Source organism: Corvus cornix, chromosome 5 (genome assembly GCF_000738735.6).
Source record: "Corvus cornix cornix isolate S_Up_H32 chromosome 5, ASM73873v5, whole genome shotgun sequence".
Lineage (NCBI taxonomy): Eukaryota > Metazoa > Chordata > Aves > Passeriformes > Corvidae > Corvus > Corvus cornix.
In genome coordinates, this window is record NC_046335.1 from 13,848,133 (window position 1) to 13,872,587 (window position 24,455).

Sequence of the window (24,455 nt, forward strand, 5' to 3'; positions counted from 1 at the left end):
GGCTGCAAGTTGAACTTTATCTGAACCATATTGTTATATTTTCAAGTCAAAGATGGATTACAGTGAAACCTGGCGCTAACAATCTGAACATTAATAATGGTTAGAATAGACAAAGCTGCAGCTTAAACATTACTTAAAAATTAATAGCTGGTGTGGACAGCCCATAGATCATGGTATATGAACCGTAACAACCGCATTATTATAACAACCAGAACCAACCAAAACCTCCACTGAAACTGACCTAAGAGAGTGTGGAGGTGACCCTTTAGCAACCCCTCTGTCATAGACAGCAAACCAATGACAGGCAACCAGATCTCAGACCCTCAAACAGCTCCTGGTCCTGTGAGGGATGTCCTATGAGGGATGGGGAGTTTAGATTGTAAGGGCGTAATTGCCCGCGGATTTCTTTGTATACCCTCTTTTGGGGCACCTAACTCCAGCTACTAGATATTGTAATAGGTTCATTGGCACAAATCAGTCTAATGGAAATGAAAGCCTAATGTCAAAAAGTTGTTTAACTTGTAGTCCTCTATGGCACAGCAGAATTGTCAGGGTATGTAAGATGTGCAGAGTGCACATAACAAGGGGAAACAAGTTCTGGTAGTGATTCTTGTCCTATTACTGTTTAACTACACTGGATACTGCCCTTGATACACAGTATCAAATGATCCCATAAAGAGTAATTGGTGGTTTTTAATTTTCACTGTAATTGCTGTTCACCAGAATTACAGATTCTAATCATTAATTTGTTGCTATCCTGAAAGTGGGGAGGAAATTTAAGTCCTTTTGTTAACAGAGATTCTTTGGGTCTACATGAGTATTCAAACATATTTAAGAAACAAAACATAATCACCTTACCAGAAAATTGACTGGATCATCTGGCCTGATCCTACAGCATTCATTTATCCCTTGCATAAGTGTTGGCATGACATTCTTCATTAAATAATTTCGTAGTGGAATAGACTGGGCCTCTACTAACTCTTGTTCTTGTCTTTTCACTTCCTCCAGCTGTTTATTCTACAAGTAATAAAGAAAAAAGATTAAATAATAAATAATTATGTTTATAACATCTATCAAATCACATTTGGCTAAATAACAGCGCTGGCCTAGAGGAAAAAAAAGTGTTAGAAGCTGTGGACAGAACTTTAAAAAACAGGTTGACAGGAAAAATTATTAGTTGCTTATTAAATTTAGAGCACTCAACACACTGAGGACAAAGAATTGAAAAGGATAAGGACTGACATAATCCCTTACTAAACTGATTTTATTTTTCTTCTCTAACACCTAAAAGGAGGTTTATTTTCAAGTCTTCCAGTGGTCCGGTTTACATAAGGTATTTGGCAAAATGGTTGAAATACACTGTAGCACTTCAAAAATTAGTGCTATTGCAAATGCAGATGGTTTCTTGAGGCTTCTTTGAACTGGAGGGAAAGGAGAGTATTTTTACTCAGCAGAGAGCTCTGGCTTTCTAAATGTTTAATTTGTTAATTGTGTTGGGTTTGTTTCTCTTTGGTTTCCTTGGTTTGTTTTATTCTTATTTCATTGATGTTTTTGAGGGGCTTGAGAGTCAAATACACTAAAACCGCAGTGAATTACATCTGTTTACACCAGCTAAATTTATTTCCAAATTCAGGTAAAACCAAATGCAATTTTTACACTCAAAAAGTAAGAGGGATGAGGAAATAAAACTGCTGCAAGCTTTTCTTCCTTCCATTCAGTAACACTTAGTAGCATGCATACTTGCAGTAGCTTTAGCCAGAAGATTACTCCAATTCATTTTCATTGTCCTCTCTTCACTAATTTTATTCATCAGTAGCCTGAGTCACATACAGATACAGAAAACAGATGATACTCTGAAGGCTGCTTTGCTATACTCAAAGCATAACACAAAAGCAATGTTCAGATAAAACAGATACACCAATTTTTACCTTATTCACTCAATCCAGGAGTGCTACTGAATAAATCGTGCAAGTGGTCTTTGGTCACTAGTCAGAGATAGCAGCTAATCTACAGTGTCAAGGGCAAATGAACAGTTGCTTAGATCTCCTGAGCATCTGCCTATTTAAAAGGATAGCCTTAAGCACACATTTTACTTAAACACCTACTTTAGCTTTGATTAATGCACAGTTTGCTCTTTTAAAGATAGATGGCTTGGATTGAATCTAGCTAAAATGTGTTAACTATCCTTACAAATTTTACAGGGCACAAAATGCTGTTTAATGTTGTTGAATGAAGCTGTAAATAATCAGAGATAAAAAAAAACCCCTTAGTTACAAGCCAACATCAGAGGAATGTAAATGCTTCTTAAAAAGTCAGTAATTTCATCATATTATAACCCCATATATGTGTATGGGCATTCAAATATAACAAAAGGGCTTCTCTGTGGAAGGATCAGTTTGTTTTTAAATAGCTCTAAAAGAGGACAATAGACTTGCCTTCTGGTGAAAAAGCCTGATGTTGGGTGTGAAGGAACATACTTACCGAATGCATTTCAGGTCATTTAACTAAAATGTCCTTAGGTGTGGCAAAGTAAATAAGGAAAAAGAATCACATGCGAATCTTCTGGGGTCAGGTAGCCCAAATACCAAGTACTTATTAGATTATTAGCAAACAAAAACCATCGTTCAGACTGCAGGAGGTAGTCCTTACTGAACCGAGTACTCAGCTCTCTCACATGTTCTTGCAGGCTCAGAAACCTTTTTGCGATGCAGGCTGGAAGATTGGTCAGTGTTGAGTTAAAAATCTAGTTTGATAATTAAGACTTGGTCAGGTGCTTAGAAGTAAAATGAGCAAAATACAAAAGTCCTAGAAGACTTGGTAAGGAAAATAACCATTGACTGTAGTAGATACTTATAAATGGTAAAATAGAAGAGCTACAGCATGACAACAAGAGTACCATAAAAGTATTTTAAAGACATGCTGATACCAAAATGCAAAAAAATGCTATGTGTGTAATAAAAAAGACACTCTATTCTGTAGGATGGACTTCAATCACACTGTGAAGATAGCCTAACCAAGATCTAAATTATGATATAAGGAGTGAGAGAATTTACACCACACTTCCCAAGTGTGCGTAAATTTACATGACAATCTGTTTACATAACAGACTACTTGAAGCCATCTAAAACACATAAATAATAATGTTTTCCCAAACATATGTATTAACCTACCCACTCTTCCCATCTTGCCATTCTTTCAGCCCTTTCCTCAGCTTCTTTACGCTCTTGTTCAGCTTTTTCTTGAGCTTCTTTGACAAGGCGTTCCTCAGCTGCTTGGCGTTCCAAAACCTCCTTTTCTTCATCTGTCAAACCATAATTCCGAGGTTCTCCAATTTCTTGGATGATCTTTATTACAGTAAGTCTGTTCTCAGAATCTTCATATACAGCTACATCTTTTAAAAAATACAAGAGAGGACTCTTTCAAGGCTTTTGTCAACTATCAATTGTCAATTATTATGCAAGACCTAAAAATACATGGTATTCATATTGTTTGAATTTTCAAGTAAAAGATGTTGGTTTTGTTATAAATGAAATTGGTAATTCATGCTTGTGTACATAGATATATATATTAATTGTACAAATAAAAATGCTTAAGCCTAAACCCCAGGCCAGGGGATGGAGAAAATTTCACAAGCCTTGGCAGCAACAGAGAAGACAATAGGCCAGGAACTAATCAGCATACGAAAAAGTCTATCTCAGGGTGGAGGTAGACCTTATCTGGAGCTATTAACACCACACCTGATGAAACTGATTAACATCTCAGAGTCGTTAAAGGAGTATCCCATTCCGAGAACTAAGAATAACTGCTCCAGGAATCAGAGATGGACAATTCATCATCCAAGACGGAAAATTCATCAGACCCAGGAAATGCTTTATGCAGTCCAACTTCGGGACAAGAAAACATCATGAATATGCTAGATTGCGAGAAGAATAGAATTAATTCGGACTCTGCCCAAGAACTGTATAAGAAGGAACCAGCCGAAGCAGCACTGGTGAACTTGGGGATCTGACCTGATAGAGGTCGGATCTGTGTTCACCCAGCACCGATCCCGGGCTCGGTGCTGACCTTTTTCCGATCGTGGCTTTCTGTGTGACCGATCTTTCAGCCACGGAATATCATCTATTTCTTTATTAAAATTAATTTGGCTGAATTTTTTTACTTCATTTTCAATTGCTTATAAATGTCAAATTTTTATTACACAGAATGAAGTTTTCTAAATCTAATTTTCTTTACCAGTTTAGGGTAAAATAATTTGCCTTTTAAGATGATGTAAGGAAGAAACATTTTAAAATAATTTTTACAACTCTTGCTTATCAATTGCAGCTTGCCCAGGTTTTGAAACCCACATACCAACTATCAGAGATGTTACTGACATCAACCTTATGTCAACTCATCCAGATGCATAAAACCATCAGTTTTGTCCTTCTCTCCTGCCTGAATGCTACACAATAGGTTGTTGGGATTTGGCACAAACTCCAATATTTTCACTCATACAGATTTACAAATGCACAGACCTCTCTCTAGTCGATCTCTTACTGTATTATATTTATGAAACAAATTTGTAGCTTCATGTAGGAACATAAAGACTGAACAAGACCTTTTCTTTCATCTTATTCCTTCTATCTTTTAATTGCTGGAGGTTGCTTGCGCATTAAACTTGACAAGAAAGAAGAAAAAGAAAAAGTACAGAATAGTGAAGACTTTCTCCATGGCTCTGTAGTTTCTGTATTCATTCAGTGTGGGGAGGCAAAAAACAGTACAGGAATGTACATGGAAAAGAGGAAAAGTGGGCACTTGAGGTAGAGAGTACAGAGATAAAGGGCTTATTCAGGGACAAGAAATGGAAGATGTAAAAGCACAGAAATGGTTAAGGAGAGCAAGCAGATGAAGGGAAAAAGAATTAGAATACAGAATTTAGATGAGAATCCAGTAGCCCGTACTTCACAGTTCTTTAAGAAGTTATTTTGAAAGTCATCAGCAAAGCATTCTTCCCAATTCTTTCTGTTCACTGTTCAGGCAGAATCAGACTCTCAAACACTAACACCATTTTCCCAAGATTTTAAGTGTTTGTGATTTGGACCTCAAGTCCAAACTCTGATCATTAACTGAGGAGGGAACATAATTCTACATGATAAAACTTACTTTACAGCTTCTTCTTTCAAAAACTCAGGAATTATATTCCTGAAGTATTCTGAGTTAAAGGAATACATTTTCTATGGCAAGTGGTTCATCATTTCTACAAATTTAGCTGCACCTGGATATACAAATTACAATGAAAACCACTTTTCTAGTCATTTAAAGTATTGCTAAGAATGCAATCAACATTGAATTTGAGGTCTTAAAGACTACATTTTTTTCTTAGATGGCCACAGAAGAGTACAATGTACATATTACAGCAATCATAATTAACTACACTTATCCTCAGAAATTAATGCCTTTTAAATGAAAAAGGAAGCTATCACTGATGCTAATTGAGAGGAAAAATCACTGGAAAAGGAGTTCAAAAATTAAGGTCTTCAAAGGAAATTGCTGTTATAAGTGTAACATGCCTCTTTGTATATGATCTAACATGCCTGTGTCACCATCCCGAATTTACAAATGAGAAAAACAAGACACAAGATAACCGACTTTCAGCCTTCATAAAGTGATTCGTCATAGCAAAATTGAGTTTCCAGAATCTTGAAGCCCACTCTGTTGTACTAATCATATTTCAGACTCAGAAAAAAAAATAATTAAAATGATACATAAAACCATATTGTTATGCTTTTCTAAATTTAAAGTGGAAGAAAACTTTTATTATTTTGAAATAATATTAAACAAATCAAGCATAATTTTTAACCCTTTCTTCAGAATATGACTGAGAAAGCAGTTGGGTCTCTGACTAAATCCAAAGCTACTTAATTCTATGCATCTGAAATTCCAGTTGGAACATTGACTAGAATGGAGGAGTATTGGCTGAGCTGAAGGATCCTCAGTGGTTACCTCTGTAATCTCTTCCTACAATTTTAGAGCAGAAGCAACACATCTACATACTTCAGTGGGTAACAACCAGGAATGTGAATATAGGTATAGACAGTTCTGAGACAAACAGGACCTAAAGATGATGCTCATTTGCACATGAGAATCAATGCTATACACTCAATGTGAAAATCATCTGGAACATCACAGCTGTGATACTGCAATAATTAAAATCAGTAGGCAAATTAATTTCTGTATTTGGAATGGGCTACAGTTTAACCTTTAGGCATAATTCTTAGCAGAAAACACTGCGATATTTTATCACAGAGTATACATTTTATAGTACCCGCCAAAATAAAAATCAGTCTTTGACAGTGCCACTAGTTGCATATCTAGAAGTGTATAAGCTAAGAATACGACCAATTGATGGCATCAGACCTTAATATTTACAATTTCATACATTTACTTTCCATAGTAGAATTTCCTCAATTCTAAAATATTTGTACTAATTCACTATTTTTTCCCACTGCTACACTTCCTAACAACGCATATATCTTATTATTTTCAAAATAATCTCTGTGACTGACAATAAATAAAAAACTTAGAAAATCAGTTATGACTAAGGGGATTGAACAATTAACTTTTCATCTAATTAACTAATTCATCTCAAATAGACATTCCAAATATCAGCAGTTTGATTTTAGTTGCAGGGTTTTCGCCCTTCTTCTTTCTTTCCTCTCCCATCCCCCCAAACCCCCACCTTTTCTTTAGAATGCTGTCACTCTGATCTCACTGGCTTTCAATAATCAGGTTATAGTAATCTTCTCAAGATTTCCCAGTGATCACAATTTTCTAGAGAGTATGTAGGGAAGACAAATTTTCTCGCATACAGGTATAGTGCAAAACAGATTTAGTCCCAGACATCCACCTTTAATTTCTAATAATTTTCTTAAATGCTTCTTTATTTACAGATTACCCACATGTTGTCCTGGTGTTGCAAAATGTGGAAAATGTAAAAATTTTCTTAAGAAATTATGTTCTTTTATGTTTCATCTTCATATACTTTCAAGCTTGATCAACAAGAAGGCAGATTTAAACCATGAAACAGACAGCAAGCTCTAAATGATGTCCAGGTGTTAGAGAAACAAATTACTTCTTGGTAGAATTACCTTGTTAAGGTTTAGGGCTGGACAAGATTCAATGATCTCAGACCAATGGGCCGTTAACAAAGCTCAGGAAGAAGGATGTACCACTGATAGTGGACACAAGGAGTGCAGAATTTACAGGCCATAAGGACATTTGGCAGAATGCCCAAGATAAGGAAGACACTAATAAAGCCAACTCAGAAATTGTGCTGAAATCAGCTCCAACTGGGTAAAAGGTACTGCCAGCAGTGAGGAAATCACAACCACAGATGCAAGGACCACTGACTCAAGAAACCCACAGACCCAAAAGAAAAGAAAGACTGAGCATGGAAAGCAAGAGAATCATTATCCAATAGAAGGTAGAATACTAATTAATAAGAGAACTATGTAACTTTTAGCCAATAAACACTAATTCCTTTGTTTGCTAGAATAGTGAAAAGTTTTGATAGTAGTGGTGTTTCTTTCATTTGTGGAGTACCACCAAGCACAGAGGCTTGCACAATTCTGAAATAAATAATCAGTGCCTCTCTTCAGAGTGTAATTATTAGCTTGTTGCCCACCAAGTAACCTGAATTTTGTGGACAACAGTAGCATCTGAGGATAAGACTAAAGAAAAAAATATAAGGAACCATAATATTTAAGTCCATGAAAAGGTACTCATACCTATTGGAAAGGATGCCAGTGCAGAGATCTGTAACCTAAGTCATAAAATTATTTTAATAATTAACCCTACGAAAATGGACAACTAAACCCCCAATTTTTAGAAACAGGTTAACTGTAAAAGAACAATTTTTGCAGGTATATAATTAAATGCTTGTTGTATATGTATTCTGCAATGTTAATAAAAATATTATTTATATATGGACACTTACTATTTGATTTTTTGCAAGTGTTAAATTGGTAAGAACAAAATGTTTTTATGTCTACTAATTTTATTATTCCATACCAATAAACTGAGGATGTATTTCAAGTTCATCAAAATAGTTGAGAACTGTTGTATCATCGGTATTTAATTTGCGGAAGAGTTTCAGACTTTGCAGGAACTGGTCCTCAGTATAACGAGTTCCAGCAACGACGCTCTCTGGCAGATTTATTATTCTGTTTATAAGGAATTCATCAGATGCAGTCAAAGAAAAAATAAATTCTGTGAAGAAGAACATATTGTTTGAATAAATACAAAATTTCCGAAGGAATCAAGCAAAAACATCAGGATAAAGCAATTTCTACATAGATGAAAAACATTCTATTTTAATTCCCAGCATAACCGATGAATTACATTTTTATTCCATTAATAGCAGCTGTAATCACAACAAAGACAGCCTACTGTTGATATCAGCCAACAGTTGATGGCATTTTCACAAAAAAGCACAAACAAACAAACAACCCAGAAACTGAAGCAAACCCTTCGTTTTAATTAAGAAAAACTTCTTCAACAAAAAGGTGATCAAGCATTGGAACAGGCTGTCTGGAGAAGTGATTGAGTCACCATGCCTGGAGGTATTTAAGAGATATGGAAATGTGCCACTTAAGGACATGATTTAATGGTGGACTTGGAAGTGCTGGGTTACTGGTTTGACTTGATGCTCTTAGTGGTCCTTTCCAACCTAAATGATTCTGTGACTAATTGTTCACTTTTAAATATGAGGGCAGCAGCGTGACATGAAATAGATTTTTTTTTTGTTAAATTAAGTAGGAACAGATGGAGTGATATTTTAGACTTCTCGTTGGTGGCAGCAATATTTCCTCAGTTCGTTTAATAAGAAAATAAAACTCCTTAGTTTATTTAAAAAGAAATCTATCAAACTTACCAGGTATGATTATTTTATTAAATTTAGGCATTTTGCCTTTTGTTTCTTCTTCTTCTTCTTCATCATCTTCCACTAAAACAAAAGTAAGAAATTATTAACATTTTCATTTGAAGCAACAATATCACTATATTTTCTAAAAATGTGCCCAGTACAAACACACGTTTGCCTGTATCCAAATTATACTAATAATTGGAAATTAATCTAACCTTGACACCAGTTTAGAGAATTCAGTAATTCATGTTGCCAGCCACCACAGAATTCTACCTTGGGACACTAATAGTTGTTTGCCAAGACTATAAATGAATGTACATGCACACACAGTTTTTAAATATGTAGTATTTTAAAACTGCTGTCTTATCTTTGGCCTCTCCTCCTGCCAAATAAATTATTCTGGAAAAAACAGAGACAAGCCTCAGAACAGCGAGTAGAAATGTTTTACAACTCTATGGTTAAAATATTTTTTGCCACTAAGAGTCTGCTGTTATGACTAGTCAGTAAAACTGCCTGTAGAGCATCAGCTGAGCGTGACTATTTGCAGAACAGCATACTAAGCTGAACAAGACTGTTTTTTCTGTACCTTTAAACCTCATGTTGTAATTTAAACATGAAGATGATTCTTGGTCTTAATGTATGGACAGTGCTTGCTCACAATTTGAAATGTGTGTTGCAGAGCTTCTCTGAAGTCATATCTACTGCAGCTCATCTAATAAATCCACTCTAATTTGGCTCACAAAATACATATTGGTGCACTGGTTGGATCCTCTCAATCAGTAGCCCTTAAATATTATGAAGAAATTCTGCTATAGAGCTTGCTTAAGTGGAGTAGACCACCACTGAACAAGAAGGCATCCTCCATGTTTGTGCACTTACTTTTTACTTTACCAGGAAAGATAGTCTGAAAATTAACTTGTGTATAAATTAAATAAGGTTCATTACAGTCCTTACATTCTAATGACCACATGGAATCAGCTTTGTTTTCCACTGCAGTCATTACAGTGCTGACGCACTTCAAGTAGTATGGCACTGAGAACAGTAATGATAATGACAATATCAGCAGCCAGAAAAACAAAAGCAGCAACAAAACCAAGCCCAGCAGCACATACCTTTAAAAAGTTCCATTGCCTGTGCATAGGTCTCTGGGAACCCATCTAACACATATCCCTGATTCCTACATGGCATAGACATGAGCTTATCCGTCATAACTTTAATAAGATACTCATCACCTAGACGACCTAAGACAAAGAAGGTTAATAGGTACCTAGTTTATAGAAACAAGAGATCTGAAATAATTTTACTAACATTTTTATACATTTTAATACATTTTTCTTCTACTTAGACCATAAAAAGTTAAATATTTTGAGTTATTATTTGTATATTATTCAGTGTCAGTGATCTATGGAATGTTAAGGTGTAGATACAAAATAAAATTACATTTGTGTTTACAAGGATATAAATATTAGTAGTTTAATCATCTAAACATTAAATTAGTTTTATTTTGAATAATACAATCAGATATCTGAAGCAGTAAAGAAATATTTATAGAAAAAATCATGGGAAAGCAATTTTCTGTTTTCATTTTACAGTAAGGCTTAAAGATTGTCTGGCAAAAAAGATGTGAGATAGGGTCTACAGGTTTCATTTTCAGAAAGGTTGAGATACGAATTTGTTTCTTAACTTGTCCTACATTGTTGAGAAAATATGTAGGAGGAAAAAGGGAGGTTTGCCATAGATCTCATTACTGAAGCTTCCAGGTGTGTAAGAAGTTCATTTCTTTGCAGATACACAAGATCCAAATCAGGTAAACCTTTAGCAATGCAGAATGCATTTTTAAGGGGGATCACTTTATACCGCTTGGAAAATGTTAAGCACTAAGACCAAAACTACATGGCATTATTCCCATATAGATGATAACTCTTCAGCAAGGGACTTTTTTTCAATCCGCAGACTTCAAAATTCTTTCCAGGCTTCCCTAAACAGTATTTACTTTTTAATGATGTATGAGGTTCTTAAATAACCCCCACAATTTCATATGAGCATGCATTTTTTCTTACTAGAATACTTTCATTTTTGCAAGTTTGATGAAGATATATATTTACCAGATTTTTACTTTATATTATATAAATTATGCTCTCTGCTCTGAGAAGAAAACATGGCATTAACTAAAAAAATCTGAAGTAGAAAGATGAAAGTGCTACAATTAAAGAAGCACCAAAATATTTTTAAAAATATATCACTTTTAATATACAAGGTGTATAGTTGCATTGGGTTTGTGTGGACAGGTTTTGTTAGCCAGGGGACCTACAGAAGTGGCTTCTCTGAGAAGCTGGTAGAAGCTTCCCCCATGTCTGACAGAGCCAATGCCAGATGGCTCCAAGATGGATCTGCTGCTGATCAAATTTAAGCCAATCTGTGATGGTAGTAATGCGACTGTGACAAAATGTCTAGGTAGGGAAAAAGTCATTGCGCAGAAGTAAATGTGGCCAGAGAAGAGAGAAGTGAGAATCTGTGAGATGAACATCTCTGCAGACGCTCAGGTCAGCAAAGAAGCAGGGGGAGGAGGTGCTTCATGTGCCAAAGCAAAGATCCACCTGCAGCCCATGGTGCAGACCACGGTGAGCAGGCTGTCACCATGCAGCCCGTGGGGGTCCAGGAGAGAGCTGAGATCCACCCACAGCCCATGGAGGAGGTGGATGTCCAAAAGAAGGTTGTGACCCCATGGGAAGCCCACCCTGGAGCAGGCTCCTGGCAGGGCCTATAGACCTATGAAGAGAGAAGCCCACTCTAGAGCAGGTTTGCTGGCTGGACTTGTGACCCCGTGGGGGACCCATGGTGAAGCAGCCTGTGCCTGAAGGACTGCATCCTATGGAAGGGACCCACACTGGAGCAGTTCATGGAGAACTGTAGTCCATGGGAAGGACTCACATTGGAGAAGTTTGTGGAGGACTGTCTCCTGTGTGAGGGACCCCACATTGGAGCAGGGAAAAGACTCCCCTCCCTGAGGAGGAAGCAGCAGCAGAAACAACATGTGATGAACTGACCATAAGCCCTATTCTCCATCTCCCTGTGCTGCTAGTTGGAGGTAAAGAATGATGAATAAAGTTAAATTCAGGAGAGAAGGGAGAGATGGGTGCTCTGATTTTGATTGGTAATACATTTAAGGAATTTCCCCAAGTCAGGTCTGTTTTGCCTATGACAGTACTCGGTTTGTGATCTCTCCCTGTCCTTATCTCAACTCGTAAACCTTTCATTATATTTCCTCTCCCTTGTCCAGTTGATTCTTGCTTTTAATAGGAAGTTAAAGCCTAGAGCACAAATTTATTTCCTGGTTTCCATTTGCATAGGGTTGCACTAGTTACCTGAATCTCATCTTAGTACATCGTATTTCCTACCTTTATTCTGCTTCATGTTTTCTTTTATTCCATCTAATAACTCCTTTGCTTCTTCTATATTTTCATCCTCCTCCTCTACATCATCTTCTCCTTCTCCGTCTTCTCTCACATCGTCAGGTTCTTTAGCCACAATTTTCTCCTGATGACAAGAACAGAAATATAAATTGGCTCAGAAATTCCACAACCAAATTTATTTTATACACAGATGTAATAAAAGAAAAAAATAAAAAATTCCTTTCATGTATGCCCATGAACAGTGAGATACTGAGAAACTTTCATTCTCTAAAAATATTTCAGTGCAATCCCCAGAGATGATCAGTATGTTGAAAGATATTTCCATTCTAAAATAATGGGATTATAGGTAATTTTTAAATGCTGCCAAACATTTTAAAATCACAGAAATTAAAATAGGAATATTAGAAAACAGCAACACACCAGATCTGCAATTTTTTCAGAAATCACTTCATTTATCCTAACATAATGTAACTTGTAGTGCTTGCAGAGCTCCTCAGCAATGGTAGATTTGCCAGACCCGGGAGGACCATGAATGCAAACTTTGAGAGGCTGGAAAAAAGGATAAAGCTATAATGTTATTCAAACAGCATAGATGCTTTTATGTAAAAACAACAAACTTTTAAATATGGATAATATGAAACAGCAATTGTACTTAAAACTAAAAAGATATTTTTGTTTTATTCATATATTTATTTCTTGCTGAATATCTTCTCTATCACCTACAGGTCTCGAGTAACATAGTTACTTAAATGTAGAAATTTACTGTTGGAGAAAGAGCATGCTTCTATTGAGTAGACTTACAGACCAATTTGTTGTGGCTAGTAATATTTGAATAATCCAAAGACATGAAACACAATATCACAGATAGGATGCAGTGAATTTTGGAATGTCGTAGCAGATATTCTACTGTAGACATGCAATAGTTCTACTTCCCACTTGAGGTAGAGTTGCTGTCATCAAAATGATTATTTTTACCTCAAAAATTCCAGATCCATCACAATCGTAAGTGATGTCTCATTTCAGCCTACCTAACCTGAGGATGAGTAAGTGTAATGAGGATTCCAGTATACACTTATTTAATATGTTATACAATAAACTCAAAATCATACATAATTAAGTGCCTATCTTAATTCAGTAAATCTGACAGTACAGAATCTGCAATAGAGTAGTGACAGAGACAGTCTAGCTAGCCTTCCTTCTCCTTGCAACCTAGTATGTACAGATTTTTTTAGTTAGATGCATATGTACTTAGTTGCATCTAAGTTTAACTCAAATACAGACCTGATAATCCTTTGAGAGCTATGAAGGGACTTTCAATAAATAACTTTTAACAATAGTAGCTTCATCTGGTTTTATATGCCCTGAAATCTTATTCAAGGTTTGAACCAGATATAGACATGCTAAACACCTTTATTGTACCCATCAATACTTGAATGTAAACAAGCATTTTTCTGCACCTTTCAGTAACCTATACATTTGAATACAGAGGTTATAAATATCAAGCTAACATAGGAAATAGTGAAGTTAGTTGCCCAGTAAATTACATAACAGAGCAGGGTAAAATGAAGGCTATATTGCACTTGAATATCCACACTCACTAAATATATAAAGGACACAAAACACTCACCTAAGTATTGACTATTACAAAAAAAGCTTAAATAAAAGATACACTTATTGTATTTCTGAGGCAAAATATAATGAGCGCCATATACTGCATAAAGAAACTAGCTTCAAAACAGCAGCTTTCCATCACGAAGCTAATTGGCATTTATAGAATATCAGTTTTAGGCATAAAGGAAATAAAACACAGTCATTATTTTTTAAATTTACATTGTCTCTTATTTAACTTCTTCAATTTAAGTTTTTATATTCACTTATTTTGCATCTATATCCATCTTCTATGTATTTTTACTTAATTAATTTAAGACTAGAGTTTATGTAACCATTTCTATTGAGGGAAAAGAGAGAAAGGCAATTTAAAGTAATATATACCAAAGCATTACCAGTAATCCTCGAGTTTGCTTGTATTCCATGACAACTTGCGCAATGTTCTCTACTAGTCCTGCCTCAGCAACCCACATAATGTTGAAATTCTCTTTCAGATAAGTAGGTTCCATTCGCAGGTTCACAAACAACATATCCAATTGCATTTGCTGAGGGAACAAAGCTACGTTTATTTACAGACTTGAGCTATGTGTGTTAAAAGAACAGCTGGAACAAGAGACTGGAATGGATGGGGAGAATAGAAAGAATTAAAGCATTGGGAAAGAAGGTTTGCATACGAAGAAAACAGATATTTTAAGATTTTTAAAAATACTAATTTTCAATGCATATTTGTATTTGAGTGTTCTCAGGATCTATTAGAATATGCAACACTGAACTTATTCTGTACAATGCAAAGTTTTCATGTTATTGCAAGCAATCACCTCTTTCATAAATTTATCAAGTACCATCTTAAAAATACCTGGGCTGTATTTTTTTTATTTTTCCAATGAACAATTTATTCCAGATAAATAGATGAATACAACATAATTTATGCAGCACTGCATTATTAAGGCTTTTTTTGCTATTTTTATCATTTTGTGTAGGTTTTGTTAGAGTGCACCAGTATGCTAAGGGGAACAGTGAAATCAGAGCTTCAGTGTTTTATTTTTTTTAAATCAGGCTGTAACTCTTCAAAATTCTCTATGCTGTGGTGGCCAGATTTGACTTTGTTTATTTTCCAAATTTAAACTCACTTTAAATATTTTTAGGCATATTTCAGGGTTAAATTTTTCTGGTGAAATAAAGAAAAAAGAAATTATATATTTAATTATGTTATACTTTTAAGTAAAATATTATACTTTTAAGTATAATACTTCCTTGAAGTAATAAAAGAAAGAAAAGTACTGACTGTTAGCTCTTTGCTCAGGAATGCATTTTCTTTAGGAACCTTCTCAATTTTTCCTGGTCCAACATTTTTACTGATACACTATCAGAAAAACAAACAAACAAATAAACAAAAAACCCACACCAAAACCACTTCACAAATCAGATTCTTGGAAAAAAATTGAACAGGATTTCTGTGGATAAAATATGTGCTTTAAATTTTATGTGACACTGTACCTGGAAAATCAGGATACTGATTTGAAATAGATCTAAGAACAACATATTAACTTTAATGTTAGTATTAAATAGCTTTTGGTTGCTAAGTAACACTTCTTGCCTAGTACCTGCAATAAAAAAAAAACCAAAAAAACCAAAGAAACAACCCAAAACCACAGAAAAGTTTTATAAAGCTCTTAAATATATGCACAAATTCCTAGTGCTTAAGAGCTGTTTGGAGACCTTTATTATTTCCCAGTGCTTTCACTTCAGGTTCCTGAGGTATTTAATTCCATTAACAATTGGGAAGCGTTTTCAGATCAATGCCACTGAAAACTCTCCATATATCATTTGCATTTCATCATTAGATAGAAACTGTTAGTTTCTATCTACTGCCTTTTAAAATAGATTTAAACCCCGCTATATCCATAAAATCATAAACATTTATCTAGACCATCAGATCAAATAATCCAGCATTCTGGCTTTGACGATGGATTGAAGCATGGAAAAGGCCTATGTGACACTCCTTCCAAACACTCATCTTCAACTATTTTCAACTGTAACTCTCAAGGTGTTTCTCTCCCACGCACCTTTCCAGTCTTCCCCTGGGCTGGTACAGCTCCCTGCCAAGACAGCTCTCTGTAGCACCCTTTCCAGTGGCGAATTTCCTGTCCACGAAAACTGTCCACTTATTCCTGTCCTCTATTTCCCATTTCTAAACAGCCACATACCCCTGAAAGGACACCAACCACTCTCCTTGGGGTGCCTACCTGAACCAAAGCACAGGTTTCATCTTCTAGTGAGCTCCCTAACACACTGTTTCATTAAACTCTCTTTGATACAACCAAAAAGAATGGGCTCTCATATTTGGTCCTTATGTAACATTTGCTCAATCTACATGAGCAAGTGCCCTATGAGTTGACTCTCACTGTCACAGTGTATAGCTCACCAGTGTCATCCAAACTACTTCTAGACTTAATTTCAAAACTCTTGGAAAAACAAGATACCTTCCACAAAATGAAGGGAAACACATGATAAAGATTGAGTATCTAATCACAGTACTGTGAATCCCATAACAATTCTCCATAACTTTCTTGGGTAAAATTTCTATTTAAGTTAATGATAATACTGCAAAAATTAATTTTGCAAGATCAAATAATGTATTTTTTTCAAAGGACAGAATTCTTAGAGGATTTCAAAATAATCTTCCATGTAATTTACAACTCAAGATAATTCAGGAAGACCTAAGAACTTCTACTTCAGTAAAATGTATAGTTTTAAAACCTTACATATAGATATCTTAAAAAACAAAAAAGAAACTCGAATCTCTTATCAACTCTCTTACCTTTACTAATTCTTCAAGCGTGTGCATTGATGTATCTACTGCAAGTATATACTGAAACTCTGGCCTGTGGTCTGCTACATTTTGCAACACTCTGAAACATAGCAAGTACAGCCCGGGCTGGTACGTGGAGAAGCATCCCGGGCTTTCCTTGTTAAATGCATTCCAGAAACAGTACCAAGAGTCTGCAAATTCTTGCAGAACATTTCAGAGCATGACATTTTCATATATATTTTACTTATTAAAGAAGCACAGATACACATTTTATTTGGAAAGAAGAATAAAAAGCTATGTCTGCAGAAGATACTATCTTACTCTGCTGCAGAGTCCAGAATCCATTTCCAGTTTTCTGCCAGTTAACTGGTATCACACTCTAGACTGAGCATGACATGTTGTTTATTAAAAGCAAAACACCAGTGCAAGAGTTAGATAAGGTTTCCAGAAGGCATATATACCTCTAAAGAAACTGAAGGCTCTCTTTGACTCACTTAAAAGGGCCCAAGAGTGACCTGAAACCAACCCACCCCATTTAAAAGTCTCAGTACTCTCTAGTGAATTTGGATTTGTTATCTAGCTAGGCATCAATTATTGCTCAGAGAATTTTTTTTCCACTTACGCTGCTAAATCACAAATATGAATGGTTGGAATAATATTGTTTCCATCTCCAAACACAGGTATTGCAGGAGTCTCACCAAGCCAACACATCTGAAAATACAGAGAATAAAGTGAGAAAAAAGGTTACTTTCAACTATAGCTAAAAAAGGAACATTTGATTACCATGCAAATCTGTATATTCAAGATTTAAAGTTCAGTTTATTGAATAATTACTGGAACTGCAGTAAAGGAGACCACTCTTGAGAAATATTGATAGGCAGCCTAAAAAACAAGATTTTTTTTAAAGACTATTCTTTAGTCTTGACAAATATTGCTTTGAACCACCCAAAAAACAAATGCTTGGGGGGAAAAAAAAAAAAGAGACTGTAATTTTGAGAAGAAAGACATTTCCCTGGATTCCATTGATATGACAGACATGTTTTCACTGCAAAGTACATATGGAGATACTGTTCAAAAACCACAGAAATATCTAAGAAAAAATAGTGTCAAAAAAGAGAAAAACACTTCCACTGTGGCTAAAATATTTCAAAAGGATCAAATAAACAGTTCTGCTCATGAAAGCATTAAGCTTATGATACCAAGGCTGCTAAAAATGGATTCAATTCCAGTGCAGTTTGGCCCTAGAAATTAAATGATCCTTCAAACATAGTTGGATGTCTACCTTAAAAAAGTAGTGAAAGAGTCCTTCCTCAGCTCCATATTGATGTCCTGAGGCAACAACATAAGTTGAAAACTTTTCTTTGTTCTATAAAGTGAAATCAGCAAGAAAGTTTTTATTGAAATCTGGTACTGCAATTGGGATACAGGCTTACATTGACTCTTGAATACATATGCACTAAATATACAAAATATACAAATGTGTATCACTTCCAAATTGTAACTAGATCAATTGTTGCATATCCTGTAGCTTCCTGAGTCATATTGTTATTACTTCCTTCAAAAAAAGCTGTCTGTCTACAGCTGTCTTCAAAAAAGAGATCTGTCTACATTTGAACAAAAATTATAAAATTTAAATAAAATTAAGAGTTAAAAAAGTAGGAAGCTAAGTAAATCAATTAAGTGAACAGATAACTCATGCTTCTACTTTCTATTTTCAAGAAAAAATAACTCTGAAATTCATTGCAGCTATTTTTTCAATTGTATTATATTTGCATTTGGCTGCCTAAAGGAGTAGAAAATACTAGATTAATGATTTCACAATTTCTTAACTTTCATTTTAATGCACAATTTAAAAAAGAAAAAAAAAATCTTTGGATTATTTAAATGTTTCCCTAACCACACATCGTGATTAACCCACATATTTTTCTCTGATCATTATTGTGTAATGTCATAAATTTGCCTGTCTGCTTGGACATAGATATTACTGTTTGTATCAATAGTGAGGATGTCTATACAGAAAAAAAAAAAAAAAAAAAAGATTTTTAAATCATCTGAAAGGAAATAAACTTTCAAGGAAGTCTTTTGAATTAGTCACTTTGAAATTTTTAAGATGACACAAAATTATTAAATAATTCTCATGCTGTAAAGATCCTAGGCATTACATATCTCCATCATACAATGTAAAAGAACCTGCTTTTATCAGCAGCGGGAATACATGTGCAGATTTGGGATCTACTTCTCTTGGCGGGGGGAGCAGGACAGGGGGGAAATGAACCTTTTGTTATCATCTATATCATATTTCAAAAACAGAAAAATAAGGCAGGTCTTAGCCAATTTTTGATAATATAAGCAAAGCTTCATATAACACGATGACAAGTTGCAAAGTCAGTGTGTTGTATCTATGCATTTTTATCTATAGACTTACAAAGTGAAACTTTGTTATAAAAACTACTTCAACTCACTTGAATTCAACAGCTTGTTATTAATTACGAGAAACACTAAGATTAGAAGACATTACAGATAGCAGAAGAGCTTTCATACGGTAAAGACAGCTGCCTGTTACAAACACTGTTAAGGCCACAGAAGGACTTTGCCATGAGCTAAACACAGAAGGGAGCTACAGGATAACACTAACTCCAGGCATGGCAGGGGCGAGACCTGGTTGGTACATCCTGGTTAATGCACCAGGACAAAAATTCCTGCTGTGGCAAACAGTGTAATGAAGCAGCTGCTCATAGGCATATCAGTGGTCAAAGATTACCCCTAGTTATGGGTCAGATGGTAACCACCACTGAATCACTGAAGCCCCCCTGAATATGCCTCCATGGATACCTGGAACTTGGACTGTAAAATAAGCCACCATGGGCGGCAACTTGGGATAAGATAAGATAAAGGTGGCACTACTGTCTGGCTGTTATCCCAGGGGGATTTTATCAAAGCTTGGGGAGAAGAATGTTTTGCTGATAGTGACCACAAAGAAGGCAGAATATACAGGCCACAAGGAAAGCCAGCTCAGCAAGTGTGCTGAGATCAGCTCTCACTGGGTAAAAGGTAATTGTGGCAGATTGTGACCATCAACTCATGGCCCACTGACCCAAGAAACCCATCAACTCAAAAGAAGAGAAAGACTGAGCATGGGACTAATTAGCATTAGAAGTGTGGGAATAATTTAACCAGCAGATTAGGAGAACTATATAGCCAATGAACATTAATTCCTTTGTTTACTAAAATGTATAAATATGAAAAGTTTTGAACTACCTTGGGACCCCCATCACTGAGAAGCCCAGTATGAAGAAGGACGAACATGATGCCACTGGATCCATGGGTGTTGACTGTCTTCTGCTTGATCTCTCTCCTCTGTTTTCTCTTTCTTTCTATCTCTCTACCTCACATTCATTGTTAAATAAAATCTGTATCATTGACTTCAGCATATGGTCTCATTTGCATCTTAATTTGGGCAGAGGCATCTCTCACTACTCTGGTCTTAACACACAGAGTTTGCTTGGGTAATACCATGACAAATACTATTTGTACCTAAGAGCAGCAGCTTCCAGGGTTGCTCTGGACAGACTGCAAACATGTCCCAGAAGACACATAGTAATTTCCACCTCCTAGCAGGAAAAACCTGCCTCTTCTGATGCACAGGAGGTGCTATTTCTCATTTCCCTTAAAAAGAATGTAACACAGGATTTTCTTCCATGTACCTTGTGCTGACTCCTGCCTTGTGTGAAGACAAACCCTAGTTTGGCACAGAGCGCTGTATTTCACTGAAATACAAACCTCTAAAACAGGTTCAATTCCTCTAACAATACTTACTTAGTGTCGCAAACTACCCATATGAGAAGGTACTACTTGAAGTTACTTGGCTATAGGTAATTTAAAAAATAAGGCAGTTCTTAGGCATGTTGCTGTTCCACTTGGCATGTTTAGTCCCGGATAAGGAATGTCACGTTCCCGTGTATAGTTCATTAAAGCCACTAGGTGTCACTTTCTAGCTGGGATCATCAGTTCCAGCTGTGGTTGTTTTACGCTTGTTTGCTTGCTTTGTTCTAATACATTGCTTGAAGCGAGAAAGAGGTCTAAAAGGATTCTGGAACTGTGATGTCACTGAGAACAGAGCTGGGGGATTAAGAGTTTATCTGCCTCTGGTAGGCAGATACTTCTTCAAGGATTCTGAATTTGGCAGAACTCTGGAGATTCCAGCTTCTGAGAAAAGCAACACAGCCTGAGTGCCCTGAATGCCACAAAGGTAAAAGCAAAAAACTGCTAGGGATAAAAAGCAAAGACTCTTGAACTCAACTCTCAATAAATTTAAATCAAAAAATAGGTGAGAGGTACACTAATACAGAGAGGTGAAATCTTGTTATAAGAAACAACTTCTATTAAATTGCACTCTGAACAGACAAGGCTTACAAAACCTTCTATTCTTGGTGCAAGAGCTTCTCTACCTGGCTGACAAGACTGATGAATTCTAGTGTGAGTTCTTTGCAGGGAATGATAACACTGTAATTTCTTCCACTGATGGCACGTTCCCTAGATATCACTGAATTTAGAAATAAGTAAGGACTGTAATCCAGAAGTCTCCAGCCGTCACAGGAAGCCAAAGCTGATTTCATGGGAAGAACAGATGCTTTGGAGCCTTCCTATTCCAAAGTGCTGACAGAAACTACCCAGGGGCAGTGATACCCATTGATGCTGTCACTGGAGATCTGGAGGAAAAGGGCTCCATTTGAAACGGTTACAGCAGGTAGGTATTGAAAACACTCAAGTCGCTTTATCATGTACTGCTTCTCTGTCTTCTCAACAGACGTTCAGCCTGACAAACACTTAGAAGCTAATTATATAAATACTTCTGGTATGCAGTGACTCAGTGCTTTGGACTAGTCAGAAAAATAGTCAGTAGTTCATCTGGATATTAGGCGGTGGCAGAAGTTAACACAGGCTTTGATGGATGCTGTTTAAAATTTTCATGTTTTTAACATCGCAAATGTGAAACTAATCCCATGGTCTTATAAATCCATGTTAGCACAGAAATTGGTTAGAAAAACCAATTTACCACCAATTTTTCAAGCTGTAAACCAAATTTTTACTTGTATTCTGTACTGTTAGACCTATGGTAGAACAGAATATAATTTCTAGCGCTATTTTCTCAGCAGGGCATAAGATGGCACATGCATGCTCGAATCAGAGAAAAGTTTCTTTTCATCCTGTTATTAGCCGGATAAATTTCTGCAATGGACATTGAATTATATTGATTATGGGAGACTCCTAACACAGAAAAAGAATGACCAAATGACACCTTCATCATCTGATGTATTTTGTTGCCTTCCTAACCTCCTCACTACTCCACCACTAATGACAACAGCTCACATTTTCCTGAATTGCAAGCTGGGCCATTGTTGGTATTTATTTAATAATAGTTCTTAAATACAAATAGAGGCATAGTCTGTTCTCTAGTAAGATTAATAGTCTAATCAGATCAAAGCAAGCAAAGCTGAAGGAGGGGATTTTAAAACACATAAAAAGTGATAACATATTTTAGCTATTCTGTCTCAGCTCTATGGCTGTGATTTTAAAATGAATTATAGGGTGGAATAAAAGTCAAGAAGGCCTCTGCTCCAAGAGCACAAACTATCCAGGGACATGCTAGGTGTGGCCAGAACATCTTAGTACTTAAATGAGACATAATACAAACACAGCTTGGTAATACTTAAAGATGCTGGTTTTCTTTAGACCTGTACTAATATCCCATTCCTCTACAAGCTTTCTTCCTCAAATCTTTCCACACACAGACCCCAGCTTTGATTCTCCCTGGTAAAACCAAAGAAACTGTATTTTTTTAAGATAAGCATGACTTGCTACCTACCTAAGACAAAAAAAGGACAGAATTTGGGATTTATATTATGCATACACTTGGGTTTCAAAAGACATTATAGTATTCTCTGTACTACTACACTTTATTAATAATTTATATCATCGATATTTATAAAGACAAGAACATACCCTTAAAACTTATTCACATGGTCAATAATTTCCATTACAAAGATAAAGCTCTAAATAAGAAAACAAAACAACTTATTTTTATAAAAAAGTTCTCTACATACAGTTTTCCCAAGTTTTGCAATGTGTTTTTCAGCATTTATGTAATCCATAAAGCTAGGATGAGATTTTCTTTTGCGAAAATCTTCATCATTTAAAGGAGTCTCAGGATTTTCCTACAAAGAAAAAACTGTGACTGTTATATATTTCTTAAAACAGAACAATCTTTAAAGGCCTAGATGGTTAAAGTAAGTTCTTTAAAAGTGCTTTAAAATCTCTTTTGTGTTCAATTGAAACTCTTCAAGGTTCTGAATTTGATACTTGAGGTTCAACATTTTCAAAAATGTCATTAGTTCAATTTCAAATTTCACAGTAAAAGATTTTAAACTACTTTTTATATTTTAAAAAACATTAGTTTTTATTATCTATATCATTACACAAGGTTGAAAAACCCCATTTCTGTAACACTGAATTTGAGAATTGCAATAGTGTACTACAAAGTGCCCAACATGGCTCCTGAAAACACTTTACATATATCAAGATAAAGATGCATCTATTTTAATTACATATTTCATTAGATACGCAGTTAATGTGGGATTTTTTTAATGACTGAAAGACAGTGCATCCTGTGGTTAGCATTTGTCTTGCCTCTTGACCAAGCATCTCCTTATGTCTTTCTGTATCATTACAGCCCAATGCCTAAACTTTTCTGTCAGTGAATTATACTTAGCAATTTTGGCACTAAGTAGTGAATAAGGGTGAAAGAATCCTAAAAAGCACCTCACTTTATTAGCTATCATTGAAGCACACACCTGAAATACATTGTGTATTTGAATGTAATGAATATTTTCCTTTAAATGGCAACATTTGTTCAAAAAAAAAGTTTTGATACTACTTACAGGGTCAGGGGGTTTGGTATTTCCCCAGGTCATTATTGTTGAAACGAGGATGAATAACTTTTGTTTTGCAAAAGTCTCTATTTTCTTATGTAGGGCTGTTAAATGAAAGCAAGAATTTTGTTTTAAACTGTATTATTCAAACTGTATTTTTGCTTTTATATAAAGGTCCTGTATAGACATTTATATCAATATTCTATGTGATATATCTTTTTAAGCAAATACTCTTTGAGTTAATATCAAATAAAGATAATAAATCAGGAAAGATAACAAATAGAGAAATAATGGTAATAAAGAATCAGATTATTGGGAATTTACATAATCTCCACAGGGCTATATATCATGGGGAAAAAAATGCCCAACAAAACAATCTATACTAGGAAATGATTAATCTTTATTGACTGCTGAAATACTGAAAGAAAGTGAAAAAGTGTTGGTTTTTCATGATAGGGAAAAAAAAGCTACTGAATGTAAACAAATTTTATTTTAATATCAAGCAAAATAATGAATTTTTTGTTATGCAAATTATTCTCTTGTCTGAGTGTTCATACTATAAAGAGGAAAGCATAATTTAGTTTAGCTATCATATAAAGAATGATATTGCACTCTCACCATAAAAGGATTCCAGCTGCCTATTAGAATTTGGAAGTAACAATAAGGAGAAAGTTTCCAAATATTTTTTTATTGGACTTTTAAGAAAAATAATCTTAAAATAATTATATAAAATATTGAAACATTCTTTGAATATCACAGGAGCAAATTTTCTACCCACCTCCTGATGCAAT

At 35.3% G+C, this 24,455-nt stretch overlaps 1 protein-coding gene across 1 annotated transcript in view; it reads right to left on the reverse strand.

Moving 5' to 3' along the window:
• The window catches only part of AK7 (adenylate kinase 7), a 28,983-nt gene that overhangs the window by 2,178 nt on the left and 2,350 nt on the right, over nt 1-24,455 (reverse strand). The window contains exons 4-17 of the mRNA XM_039553387.1: nt 23,674-23,768; nt 22,840-22,950; nt 18,018-18,101; nt 17,358-17,446; nt 16,745-16,835; nt 15,209-15,286; nt 14,319-14,468; nt 12,736-12,864; nt 12,301-12,439; nt 10,015-10,143; nt 8,912-8,983; nt 8,050-8,247; nt 3,171-3,391; nt 859-1,017 (exon numbers count right to left, since the gene is read on the reverse strand). Coding sequence (XP_039409321.1) covers nt 859-1,017; nt 3,171-3,391; nt 8,050-8,247; nt 8,912-8,983; nt 10,015-10,143; nt 12,301-12,439; nt 12,736-12,864; nt 14,319-14,468; nt 15,209-15,286; nt 16,745-16,835; nt 17,358-17,446; nt 18,018-18,101; nt 22,840-22,950; nt 23,674-23,768 — 1,745 coding nt within the window. The remainder of the gene's footprint in view (nt 1-858; nt 1,018-3,170; nt 3,392-8,049; nt 8,248-8,911; nt 8,984-10,014; nt 10,144-12,300; nt 12,440-12,735; nt 12,865-14,318; nt 14,469-15,208; nt 15,287-16,744; nt 16,836-17,357; nt 17,447-18,017; nt 18,102-22,839; nt 22,951-23,673; nt 23,769-24,455) is intronic.